Here is a 13,376-nt window from a genome sequence, read left to right on the forward strand (position 1 = left end):
TCTGGAGTATGCTGGGTAAGGACTGCTCCTAACCCCATCTCACTGGCGTCAGTATGAACCTGGAACATTAAAGTTGGTTGGGCCAGGACAGACGTTTTTCACTATAAGTTTTTTAAAGGAGCAGGGAGATCTGCAAAGTTAGGTATGAGTTTATGGTACCACTCCAGGCCCAAGGACCTTTGCTTTGCATAAATAAATGAGCAAAAAATGAGTGCAGGCTCTGTGTGGGCCTAATGAGGGCTCCTGTGGGCTATGTTAGGGCTGCCCACGCAGGGCCAGCACTGAGGGGCCAGCACTTTGCCAATGAGCAAAAGCTCAGGGGCCCTGCGTAGGCAGCCCTCAACGGGCCCATGTGCCAGCCCTAAGGGGGCCCATATGTGGCAGCCCGCACAGGCCCAGCATGGGTTTTCTGAGCAGCTTAGACTCTATCTTTTGTTGGGCTATCCGGTGACAGCCTGCAGTGAACCCAAAGCTGCGGGCCTCGCTTGGGCAAGCCGACACCGGGCCTGAGTAGGATTGGTGTGGGCTGGCCCTAGCCCACAGTGCCCACAGCCTGCCTGCATGGGGCCCGTGGAGGCTTGCTTGCTGGGTCCCTTTTCCATAGTTCATGTTCATTGTCCCTGTGCAACAAACTTTCAACCACACCCTGCTCAAATTGTTTTAGAGAATTTTTTAGCAGTAGCTCAAAGCCTTCAAACCTCTGATCTACAAAGTCTCTAAGACTCTGCTCTCTATGCAGTGCACTCCCCAGTGCAGCTCTGAAGTACCCCTGTAAGATGTGTAGGCTTTCGATAGAGTCCTTCCTCTCTTGTACTCCGCTACAGTCCATAATACCCATGACTCTGGTGTTTTCAATGCCATCCGTGTCTTTCTGTTCATTTATAAACATTTCACTTAAAAGGGAAGAAATGTCAGCCACTGGTTCTCGGATGGTCCCCAGTATGAAATGTGGCTTTTAGAGCAAGAAGCAAAATACATGCAGTTCAATATGTTAGCACCCCAGAAAAAGTTTAACCTTGCAAGGTTGTCTTTTGATGTGCTAAATATGTATTTCACTTAAAAACACATTTCATGAGGCAATGGCACATTTCTCATTCTCCCCCCCTTGTCATTTTGCTCTCTCTCTCCCTCTCTCCCTCTCTCCCCACTTCTCTGGCAGAGCTTGTGGTTCACATCCACCAGGAGCCCCCAATCAGGCTAATCAATGGGCTGCTTAGCATTCAGCAGCTGATGGCGGGGGGAGACGCTAGAGCTCTCTTCTGTGTCGTGCCTGAAATCTTCAAATTGCTCCCCTGCAACCTATCCTTGCGAGCTGGGTGACGCAGGATGATGTTAGCTGTGGTAGTAAAGGTGGTGGTGAGGGCGGCAAGGGGGCGCTAGGATGGAGACGGCCCAGTGTACCGAAAGCCCAATATTCCGAAATCTCAATATTCCGAAAAATAGTCCCCCTGGCATAATTTAGAAATATTTTAAGTGGCACAAAACACGCACATCATTTAATTTGCCCAGCGGAACCGAGACGCTAACTGGGCTATCATGCATATCACTTGTCCTAGGCAATATTTGTTAATTTAGCCAACTCTGGTTTTGAATATAGGGTACCGTTCGTGCGAAGGAAATCACCGGCAGATTGTTGGAGGACATTTTAAGCACTGACAAAGCATGCATGCGTTGGCTATCATAAAAGTATTTTTATCATGGCGATGCAAACGCCATGCGTGTATAATAATAATCTGAATTAAAGTTCATGCTTGTGAAATAAATGCATTTATATGTTTATGATAGTGTGTTCCATTCATTGGGATGTGCATGTGGGCTTTAGTGGTTCACGTTGCTGTGCTCACAATTTCGGAACAGCGGGCTGTCGGAATATTGGGCTTTCGGAACATTGCCATGGAACCGCTAGGATGGGTGGGTTTGGGTTCACTCCGGCCAGAGTTGAAATTCCGGACACACTGTGAAGAAGGATTTATAGAGAAGCTGTTGTACTAAAAAAAGCCCCCACAGGTGAACAGCTAACTCGAGCATAAATGATACCCGGCGATCAATTTTTAAGCCCTGGGTCTTAGGCTGGTTTGAAAGAAGAAGAGGGGAAAAAACGGATTCACACCGTTCAAGCCTGAGGCTGGATCCCGCACCCATGCCGGGGTGTGGCTAATGTGGAGTTTATCTTGATTTGTGTGTTCAGGAAATGGAAATGACGGCTTGTGGTTGTAGTCCAACAGACAGTGGCTCCCTAAAATGGTGTTTTTCCGAGATTAGCAATGCCAAACAGAGTTCAGACCAGCCTTCGGGCAAGAAGAGAAGATGAAGAAAAGAGAAATGTAATGAAATGTTGTATTTTACATGGCAAATAGATTATTCTTCTGACTCTCTCACTCTTTCTCTTCCCCACTCACTCTCTCTCTTCTCACTTTCACTAGCTTTTCTTGTAGCTTTCTCTCTCAGGTAAACTTTTTAGCACACTGTTGACTTTCTCGCTCCTCTCTCCCTCCTCTCTGCCTGGCTTGGTGTAAGATTAGCTTTGACTGCTACTGCCAGGAGACCTTTGGCTGTGTTTGTGCCCTGGTTGTGTGTGTTTATACTCATCACCACCACTGCCTAACCCTGCTTGGATTATTTAGCCTGCTAATCCGGCTGCTGGATGCCAGCAGCCCAAGCTATGCTGCAGAGTGTGTGTGTGTGTGTGTGGGAAAGTGTGTGTGACAGGTACTCTTAGAAATGTGATTATAGTAACTACTGGATATTACCGCTAACAAGGGAGAAGAAGAGAAGAGTGGTGAAGAGACCTGTCAATCAGGCTGTTGAGTGCCAACTGAAAATGGGCAGAAGAGAAGGACATAACTTTTTGTGAGTGTGTGGATTCCTGTGGATCTGTAGTTTTTGTTTGTTTTGTGTGTGTGAATGCATGTGTTTGTATGTGTCCCTCTGTGTGTGTGTGTGTGTGTGATACTAATAATGTTCTTGGTAGAGGTGGTGGGTAAGATCTGGTGTTATATCCTGTGTGGAACTGCGGAGGTCACATAGCCAGACATGTTCATGGAACACAGCCAGGCCTTCCCCCGCATATCCTTTTTTATCTTCGCTATTAAAATGTCTTTTCTACTGTCCTATCACTTTCTTTATTTTTTATTTTCATCCTCTCTGTCTCCCTCCCTTGTTTAATGCTCTCTCTCGCTTTGTATTCCTCTCACTCGTATCATCCAGCATTTATTTGTAATGGTGGGAAGCCATCTGAAATTCCTAATTGCAGATGCTCTTTCTCTCTCTCCACCTTCTTTATTTATTTTTTGGTGTGGCGCTCCTCCTTGCTGATGCTCAGGCGCTACCTCACGGCAGCTTGTTTACAATGGATTAGCTCAGCCTCCAGAGGAAAGAGAGTGGGATGCAATCCATGCTTTACCTGCTTAGAATATAAAACACTCTCAGTCAAATAGACTCCTCAACACACACACGCAAACACGGAGAGGCACACACACAAGCACACAGGGTGGGGGGGTCAAACAAAAGTAGTGTGATCATGTGCTTCTCTGGAGAGGCTGAGGTGGTACAGGAGTCGACAGTATCAACAGAAGTCCTTTTCTGCCTCATTCTCTCTCTCTCTTGCTCTCTCTCTTTCTCTCTCTGTCTCATCCTCTCTTTTGGAACAAGTGGAGTAAAGGAGACGGGTACAGAATAGTGGTGGGTAATGGCCAGAAGAGGAGACTCTTGTGTTTTGGCAGCCTTTGTGTTGTGATGCCATCAATGCCCATCTTTTCACCAGGCCAGTAACGACAGGGTGGAGGTACAATTTTCAGACCAGAGAAAGGGAGAGGACAGAGGCGGCGAGAGCAAGGGTGAAACAGGGATAAATGAGGTAAAAGGGAGAGGACAGAGATTGGGAGAGGGAGGGAGGGAGCGAGATGAAATAAGAGAGAGAGAGGAAGATGCGGCTTTGTAAGCAAAGCCCATTCACACCCTTTAATGGAGGGTGGGGAGGGGATTACAGGGTCAGGACTGCAGGGAGTACACCGCCACTAAATCATCTCCATGTTTCAGCCTGAGGAGCACCTCCCACGTCACCCCCAGCTCTCCCTATTGGGGACCTCCTAAACCTCCTCCTCCGCCTCCTCATCCTCTTCCAATACCCCCCAGCCTTGTGCACCAGACTGGAGAAAGCTCATCCCATTACAGGTTAAATGATTAGGGAAGGTGCTTCCTCAAGGCCCCCGGGCACAAAAAGCTCATTCACTTGGAGCGAATGGGGGTTGAGAGGTGGGAAAGGAGTGAGGGAGCGAGTGTGTTGGTGTTCAGAGGTGGCGGAGGATTCAGGGTTGAGGGGTCGAGGCAGTACAAAAGAGACTTTGAAGCAGTGACAGCCGAGGTGGCTTACCTGCTGGGACGGTCATGTCCCCAGAGTCTCTGTTTAATGAGCAGCGATGAGCCTTGGGCTGTGACCCGGAAATGATTGTGGTGTAGGCAGGAGTGTGTCTAGGGATGGTGGTGTTTATGTGTGGTGTGTGTGGTGTGTGTGTATGTGTGTGTGTGTGTGTGTGTGTGTGTGTGGTGTGTGTGGTGTGTGTGTATGTGTGTGTGTGTGTGTTTGTGTGTGTGTGTGTGTGTGTGTTAGTGTGTGCATGTTTGTGTGTGTGTGTATTTGTGTGTGTTGGTGTGTGCATGTTTGTGTGTGTGGATGTGAGTATTTTACAACATACATGCTTATAGTTATTGATTCTCCAATAAAGCATCCAAGGAAAAAAATATTCTGGCACAACACAATGATATCCCAAATGTCACTGACTGTGAGGGACCCATCTTTAAGCTTAACCAATTCAAAATGCTTCCAGAATTGCCTCTTACATGCGGAAATCAATATACTATGTGCCATTTATATATACTGTATATCATCAACATACTAGATTATCTTTCACATTTTCTGAATTGCCCAGAAATGGTGTTGTTAAAAAGCTATGCTCTCCAGTCTTTTATATGTCAGTGTTCAACATAGCTTATCTAAGACATGGTATGAGATGTGAGGCTTGCACATGTAGAACAGCCATGGAGAGACGTTTAGACAGCTCTTCAGCCAGCAGAGCAGTGCTGCAGGCAGCACACTGAGGACCGACTAGGATGAGGGCTAAATGTCAGGAGAGAGAAATGCTGCACACACTGAGAGGAATTAAGGTAATAGTGAAGTAGAGGTGAAATGGAGCTGCTAAGAGGGGAGGGAGAGAGATAGAGAGGGAGGGAGAGAGAGTGAGAGAGGGGGAGGGAGGGAGGAGAAGAAGAAAGAGAAACAAGACTGAAATGTAAAACTGTATAATTGCTCTTAGAGAAGGGAGACAATAAAGGAATGTAAAAGAATCAATATGTTTAATCTGAGTCTGGTTTCTCAATGCCAGAGGCTGCAGAGAGAGCGAGAGGGATGGTGCTACACCGATATGTGTAGTGGTCTGTGTATGTGTGACTGTGTGTGCTTTCAAACATGCCCCTTTACTCTAAGTGTCGATGTGAAAGGTGTTTTATTTTCTACAATTCATTGTATCCTGCACATTGTCTCCTGTCATAAAAGTGATGCACAGTAATGTAAGGCAAGGCATGTGAGGTAAGCAAAGCTGTCAGTGAGTGTTTTATCTCCCACTGTAAATAACGCCAGAGAGCGCTGCAAGATTAAATAGTTATTACACTGGCTGTCTCACCCCACACAAATGGATTGTGTTTATGTGTGCTGGGATTGATAGGAGGAAGGGCTTGCTGTTTTTATTTTGCTTGCTGTATTTGTTACATTTTTTGACAATCACTGGGATTCCCAGTCATCTTTGGATGGATCACCGCTCTGTTTTCTTTCCTTATGCATCCCCCATCACCCTCTCAGCTCTTCAGCCCTGAGTCCATCACACTCTAGGTGCTAGATTTACTGCCGGGTTTCCGGAGGGTTCTTGGTACTCAGCTCTGAGCACTGGCTTCTTGGAGAGGCGATATATGCTGGTGGGTGTAGGGAGTCTGCGCTTGCCAATATGTGTGGGCGCACAAGCACGTGCACACACACATACTCACACACACACACACACACACAAAGACATTCCCAGACACACAGACGCAGGCAAACTCACGTACACACTCATGCGCTCACACATCTGAATTCTTTATTTAGCTGTCTTAAGATAAACAGAGGAGAGAGCAAGAGAGGGAGAGAGAGACTGGTGGTTGTGGGCTTCAGGTCTTGCCAGTGTGAATATATTAGGGCAGTCACAACATAGACACTGTTCCACACACAAACTCTCTCTCTCTGTCTCTGTGTCTCTCTCTGTCTCTCACCTTTTCCCTTGCTCTCTCCCTGCCTCCGCTGCACACAGACATCTCCTCTAATTCTCAGACCTGCACTCACAGCTCCCTACTGAAGATCTGAGTCAATTGATTGGGGATCACTCACTGCCGCTGAGGTGGTTTAATTGCTGATATAGAGGCTGTGTTACTCATTGGTTTGATATGAATAATTCATGCTGAGCCGATCAAATATGTAAACGGAACATTAAAAAGCAACGGAACATTGTTGACGTTAACATATAAATTCGGAATAAAGCGGAAATAAATATTCCTCGTAACATTTATTTTCTGCTTTTGTTATTATTACATTTCACATGCATGTCACATTAAATTGTTTAAAGTAATGAAGACCTCCACATCTACCTTATTCATATGCTGAACTGATGGTGATCCCCCCCCCCCCCCCCCACATACACACACACTCCCCACTCCACACACACATACAGACAAACAGGTACACGTTCACACTCACATGCACATACTCAAGAGATAAAGTCTGGAGCCACTGGAAAATAAAAAGATGTTTGTGAAGACGTTTATTAACTCAGGGTGACCTGAGACAAAGATTGAAGTCGGAGCGGGAGCATCTCGGGGCGTTGCCTGAGGGGGGGTTGGCTCATTCATGCAGGTGCTGCCTCAGGTTGAGGTTACCGTGGCAACTGGGGGAGGTTTTTTTGTGTCAAGGACACGAGGGGCATATAGAAAGCAGAATGGGAAAAAAGAGAATTGGAGATCTTTTAATATTTATTTCCTGTATTTGTGTGTCCTTGTGTGCATGCCTTTGAATGTGTGGTAGTTGTTGTCTCAAGATTAAAATGTGGAAGATAATTTGTGTGCGTGCGTGTGTGTCCACTCAAATTTGCCTGACATGTTTCTCATTATTCTGCCACTACACCTTGTGGCTTCTTGTCTGACTCTTAACTCAATATCTTATGCATAATAAAATTGTCTTGTATGCAATATTTGGATGACACTAGATAGAGCTCCCCTAATCATTTTACTCTGTCTGCTCCCTCTTTGTATTCATAGCTCTCTCTGTCTCACTTTATCTCTCTCTCACCCTCTCTCTCTCTCTCCTCTCTCTCATTCACAATGTCTCCTCTCCTCTCTCCAGCCCTATCTCTCTCTTCTCACCGAATCCTTGTATGTCAATATTAACATTGCTTGATAAAAACCTTGATGCATTTAACTACAGGGAAGGAATGTTAACAAGACTGCTTGATTTTTCGACATGATTATTACAGGAAGCTTCATATTAAGTACTCTTGCATTTCTGAAAAATCATAGGGCTATTGAGCTTCTATATCAAGCAATTGCACAAGAAAAAATATGTTGAATAAATATAACTTAATAATCAAATGGAGCTAAGGTGCTTTTGCATTTCCTGTGTGTGGTGCAGAACCTTTGCTTGATGTAGTTAATGGATGCCCATTTTTTGCTGCAGATCTACAGACGCTGCTGGCTTGTTTTTAAGAAATCTTCTAGCAAAGGCCCAAGACGACTGGAGAAATACCCAGACGAGAAGTCAGCCTACATCAGAGCATGCCCGAAGGTAGACACCATTACAGTGATACATACATAACAAAATTCCTGCAGGTATATACATACACAGGAATGGTCAAATATTTATTTTGATAAGATACAAAATACTCAAGTTTTGCAAAATAGGCATACAGCAACCACACCGTGTTTTGATTTGATAATATTTGAGAGCTTTCCACTGCTTAACAAGGTAGGTTACAAATCTGTTCTGAGAAGCTCAATATCATGATGGGAAGCTTTCAAGACAGCTATATGACCGTAGCCATGTCCAGAAAAACACACATCAAATGTCTTGTCATCCAATCAGAGAGATCGACAAACACTTTCAATGTCTACACCCTTTCCAAAGTTTACATCCAGGTGACAGGTCTGCACGACCCTAGCAGTCACAGCTTTTGTGACTTTTACGTCAGGTTTTGTTGAGCAGGTTGTGACGCCTGGACTATAAATTGACCTTTATAGCCATCACTCTTTTACTTGTTATGTGTCTAAAGCAAGTGGTCAGCACTCCTCTCTGTCTCCCAAACATGCAAGCAGATACATCCGTGTGTCATCATCATGTGTACAGTTTTGGGGGAAGTATTTTCAGTTTTTTTTTTAAATCACTGCTATTTTGACAAAAGACATAGCCACTAATATAAGGCCCGCCAAATACATATAGACAAAATACTGTTCAGATTTATAGTATTCAAATACACATTTTAAATAAAGCTGCAAGCGGCGAACATCAGGGTCCAAGCGGATTCGCAGCAGTTGGTGGAATTAGAATTGGTTAGGTGATTTCAAAAGGAGAAATAAGAGGTGGAATTGTAAGAAATGTAAAAAATTACAGTTCTTGCCATAAAAAAAATGTATTTGTTATAGTGACCCCTATTTACAAAATCTTGCAGTATCACCTTAAAGGCCATTATAGTGATGAAAGAGCCTATTAAGATTTCATGAAGATTAGCCACTAGCAAATATGGACTGCTGAAATTAGTTTGGCTGTTGGCAGCCATTTTGGTTGAGTGAGCCAATTGGTCCTCCAGGGCACGTTAGCATAAGTGGCCAAATACAACCACTGGGTCCAACCACAACCACCATCAACTTATGATTAATAATTTAAACTAGTTAGTAACCAGATATGGGCGCATTGGCACTTTTCATAGGATAACTTGGTCTGTTGAAACATTTTCAGAACACTAAATTCTGTGAAAAGACTTTAGAAAAATACAATAATGCAACTTATATTAAAGGCACAGATACCACATATACATTGCACTGTTATAAAGGGAAATCATTTTTAGAGTCAAATATTGTTATCGTTGTTGCGCAAGAATCAGACGTTTCTTTGGCTCTAGAAAATATACATTTTACATCCTGATAATGCTTGCCTGAAAAACAGGGACAGAGCTACTTTTTTTAAGGCAAGTGACTTGTTTGAAGAGCTCCATCTGAAATGATCAGTGTTAGGTGCCACAGGCATTGACCGGTAAAGGAACAGACTCTGAACCTTGGTGCCGGCAACATGAACAGCAGTCCCAGAGGCCATGCTACAGGAACAGACTCTGGAAGTCACCCTATTGGCACTAGCCAGTATTAGCACACAGCCTCAAGAATGACCAGTTTGAGCTACAACCCACTCTCCAATTGGTACTTTATTAAATATTGGGAAGTCTGGCCAAGTAGAAGTATACCAAATTTTAGATGTTTAGCTCAAGTGGTGCTTGAGATATTGACATGTCTAAGTTGTTGCCCCCCTATGGATGGAAGTTAATGAAATTTGGTGTGCTTCCAAAGAAAGTCATAGCCACATATCAAGTTATGTGAAGCTTGGACCACTGCGTCAAAAGGTACTGGCTGTAGAGTCATTATAAGACACACCTTACATTTTGATGGAGGCATAACTTTTAAAAGGAATGGCAAATCAAAATTGTTTTACCACTTTTTGTAAGCATGTTCTGTAGTTTGTATATATATACCAAATTTCATGAATAGACTAGCTAATTTTACTTTCGTTTCTTTAAAAAAGTTGGGAGAAGTTGCAGGGCAGAAATTGGCGGAATGGGTGCTCCAGGTTCAGGAGCTTTTAAGGGATCAGAGAAAAAAAATATTTTGTGAAAAATGCACACACACTATCACACTCTGATTGACAACTGGTCTCCCAGCCATGTTCTGGATAAGGCAGGAAAAGTTGTATAGCTCAAGTTGTTTTGATCTTGATCTACACCGTTTAACTATTTCTTTCTGGTGTCAAGTTTACTTGACTATTTACTGTATGCCATAGCCTCTCAACTTGACTACTCGCTGTATCCCATAGCCTTTCAATTTTCTATCTCAGGCTGCAGTCGACACATAATTCTATCTCACAGCTTTGATCTGATCATGGAAATTATTTGATTATAGGTGCTTTTCACAGTTTTTTTGTTGACACTCTTTGCCTTTTGACCTTGTTGTCCAGGTAACCGAGATAAGCAATGTGAAGAACATTACAAGACTTCCACGGGACACCAAGCGGCAGGCGGTGGCCATCGTCTTCACCGATGACACCTCCCGGACATTCACCTGCGAGTCAGGTATGTGCCCAGTCCATACCTGCCCTTATACTGTACACCTGAGCATCTAGAAGGTCAGGGTCACAGGGTTCAGCTGTCACTACCTCTCAACCTCTCACTCTTTCTCCCTGCCCCTTTTCCAGAGCTGGAGGCGGAGGAGTGGTTCAAGACTCTGTCAGTCGAGTGTCTGGGCACTCGTTTGAATGACATCAGTCTGGGGGAGCCTGACCTATTGGCTGCTGGTGTTCAGTGCGAACACACAGGTGAGCGAATGATGAATGAAACATATAGTTGAAGAACCACCCTTAATGCAAGCTCAATTTCAGTATATGTATATGACTGGCTGCGTGACATAAGTGTGAGTTTGTGTATGAGTATGTCAGCGTAATGACTGCAATACCAAAAAGTGTCTGAGACATGAGCCTCTCCTGTCTGCTGGCAGAACGTTTCAACGTGTTCCTGCTGCCCTGTCCCAACCTGGACATCTACGGCGAGTGCATGATGCAAATCACCCACGAGAATATCTACCTGTGGGACATCCACAACCCCCGCACCAAACTGGTCACGTGGCCCCTGTGCTCACTGCGACGCTACGGGCGAGACGCCACCCGCTTCACCTTTGAGGCTGGCAGGTGAGAGGGCAGGGGATGGCAGAGAGCAAGTGAGGTCATGGAAATGAGGAGTAAATTATCTTTTGCACCCTGATGTGTCCTAAGGGATGGTGTGGTGCTCAACCACTGATCAAAGATTAACCTTCCATCTTAATATGGTCAGTAACAATACTGACACCATATTGCGTTTGACAAATTTAAAAGTTGTGGCCATACATCTGAAATGCAAATGGCAGAAACCATTACAACGCAAGCGATATCGTATTATTGTAATCACCATGGTCAACTCCATCTCATTTTGGACATCAACAATGGCTTGACCATATCCAATGGCCAACATGTGGCCCTGGATGCAATGTGAAATATAAATGGCGGTGACCTGAAGAAGTTGGCTGCCTTCCCTCCCAGCCTCTTAGAACATGTCTGGAGGAGACTGGTGGGGGGGGGGGAGGGGGCAGTGACCGAATAAACGCAGAACTCATAAAGAGATTGATTGAATAGATTAGAGGGAAATCAATCACAGCGCTGTTATCTTTCTCTGCTCATTGATCAAATTATAAAGCGCAGATTCGCTGCCCTCCCAGGGTGTCCCAGAGAGGACAGAGATAAGATTGGCACTGAGGAGAGCACAGACACAGTATGATGCTGTCCCCTGGTGGAAGAATGCACTTATTGTACAACAAGCTTGTGTTCTGTTGTGAGACAGTGCTTAGTTTTAGTGTAAAAATTCTTGCAGAAATCACTTATGTTTAATAATGTGGACTACTCTGTCTTTGAATCATCAACCTGACATGTAAATAAAACTCTTGTGACTATTATTTTATTAATATATAATTTTAAGTTACCAAATGATGTCAGACTGAAGCATCTGATCTGCATTATATATATCCATTACATTGTCCACATGCCTTCAGTCAGTTATTTGGCCATGTGTTGTATTTGTGTACTTACCTGTCTGTTTGATTATACAGTTTATGAAGTTATAGTTCCTAAAACTGTTGTATGAAATGTGTTTGTGTTGGTCAGGATGTGCGACAGTGGTGAGGGCCTCTACACGTTTCAGACCCGCGAGGGCGAGCAGATCTACCAGCGGGTCCACTGCTCCACTCTGGCCATCGCTGAGCAGCACAAGAAAGTCCTGATGGAGATGGAGAAGAATAGGGTAAAGTATGACACACGTAGACCTACACATCTCAATACAACATGCTGTTTATCCATATGCTTATTCATGACCTTTTTCTCTGTCCCGCTCGTTCCCTCTCCCTTTGCCCCACACAGCTTCTGTCAAAAGGGTCAGAGACGGTCTCTTACCCTTGCACACCCACGGCCATCCTTCCCCGCAGTGCCTTCTGGCATCATATCACAGGCAGCCAGGCAGACCCGGCTAATGGTAAACAACAACAGAGCTCCAACTTGATCAGTAAATAGAATAGAATTAAAAAAAAAACATGGATGTGGGGGCTCCTGCATCATTAACAATGCATGCAGATAATTATTGATGTTGTGTACCAGGAGTGGAAGATACCAGATAATAGTGAGAGTTTATACTCTCCTCTCAAATGAAACCATAGAGCCCTTATTTCAATGCTTTCAATGTAATGCTAAATCCCATTACATTATACATTTCTGGGCTTAACAGATAGGTTACATAACTGTAGATGTCACTAGAACTATTTTAGAAAAGAAAAATATACCGGCAATTCCATATGCTTTAATCACAGTGTTGACAGGAATAGGTGATGAGTTACAATGTTTAGTAGTTTCTCTACTGGCACTCTACATGCTCTTTGTTTTCTCAGGAGACTCATATGGTGGAGGCCATTCAGGAGGGGATGACTCAGATCTGTACTCTACTCGTCTCCCACCGGAGCGGCACTCAACTTTGCCCCTAAGCCACGGCAAACACCCACCTACCCCGTACCACTCTTACCCCAGCCAGTGAGAGGCTCTTTTCCGCGAGGTCTGCCCCCTCCATGCCATCGACTCGACATTGTGTGTGCTATACCCCTCCTAACCCTCATCTCTTATCAGGGCCAGGATTATCAATATCCTGTCTCCTCCACGGTACAGCAATGAGGCCAGGGGGACAGACAGACTACGCACCCTATAGTTGGAGATACTTTGACAGAGGACGACATCCAAATGACTTCAAACGACACAGCAGAGGTTGCCTTGTTCGTGGAACTACAGTTCACAGAGGCCCTCAGTACGATGGCAGACGGTTGCCAGGTTTCGTGCCTCTCACTCTATGCACGCCCCAATGGAACAAGCAGCCAGGCTGTTTTAGGGGAATGAAAATTGCCTATGGAGAGTGGCCTGACTCAGTCTCCTCTTGAGAAGGCTTTGAGTGGTCCTTAGCCTCCAAACTAAGGGAAACCTTCAA

The 13,376-nt window shown here is 44.6% G+C and overlaps 1 protein-coding gene across 1 annotated transcript in view; it reads left to right on the forward strand.

Moving 5' to 3' along the window:
- The window catches only part of dok4 (docking protein 4), a gene marked incomplete at both ends in the record, with an annotated part of 19,238 nt that extends 6,303 nt beyond the window's left edge, over window positions 1-12,935 (forward strand). The window contains 7 exons of the mRNA XM_080844165.1: window positions 7,751-7,858; window positions 10,289-10,403; window positions 10,526-10,645; window positions 10,825-11,014; window positions 12,020-12,155; window positions 12,272-12,383; window positions 12,793-12,935. Of these exons, the coding sequence (XP_080700291.1) occupies window positions 7,751-7,858; window positions 10,289-10,403; window positions 10,526-10,645; window positions 10,825-11,014; window positions 12,020-12,155; window positions 12,272-12,383; window positions 12,793-12,935 (924 nt within the window). The remainder of the gene's footprint in view (window positions 1-7,750; window positions 7,859-10,288; window positions 10,404-10,525; window positions 10,646-10,824; window positions 11,015-12,019; window positions 12,156-12,271; window positions 12,384-12,792) is intronic.
- Between the last annotated feature and the right edge of the window lie 441 nt (window positions 12,936-13,376).

The sequence above is a fragment of the Sprattus sprattus genome (assembly GCF_963457725.1).
Source record: "Sprattus sprattus genome assembly, chromosome: 8".
Taxonomy (NCBI): Eukaryota; Metazoa; Chordata; class Actinopteri; order Clupeiformes; family Clupeidae; genus Sprattus; species Sprattus sprattus.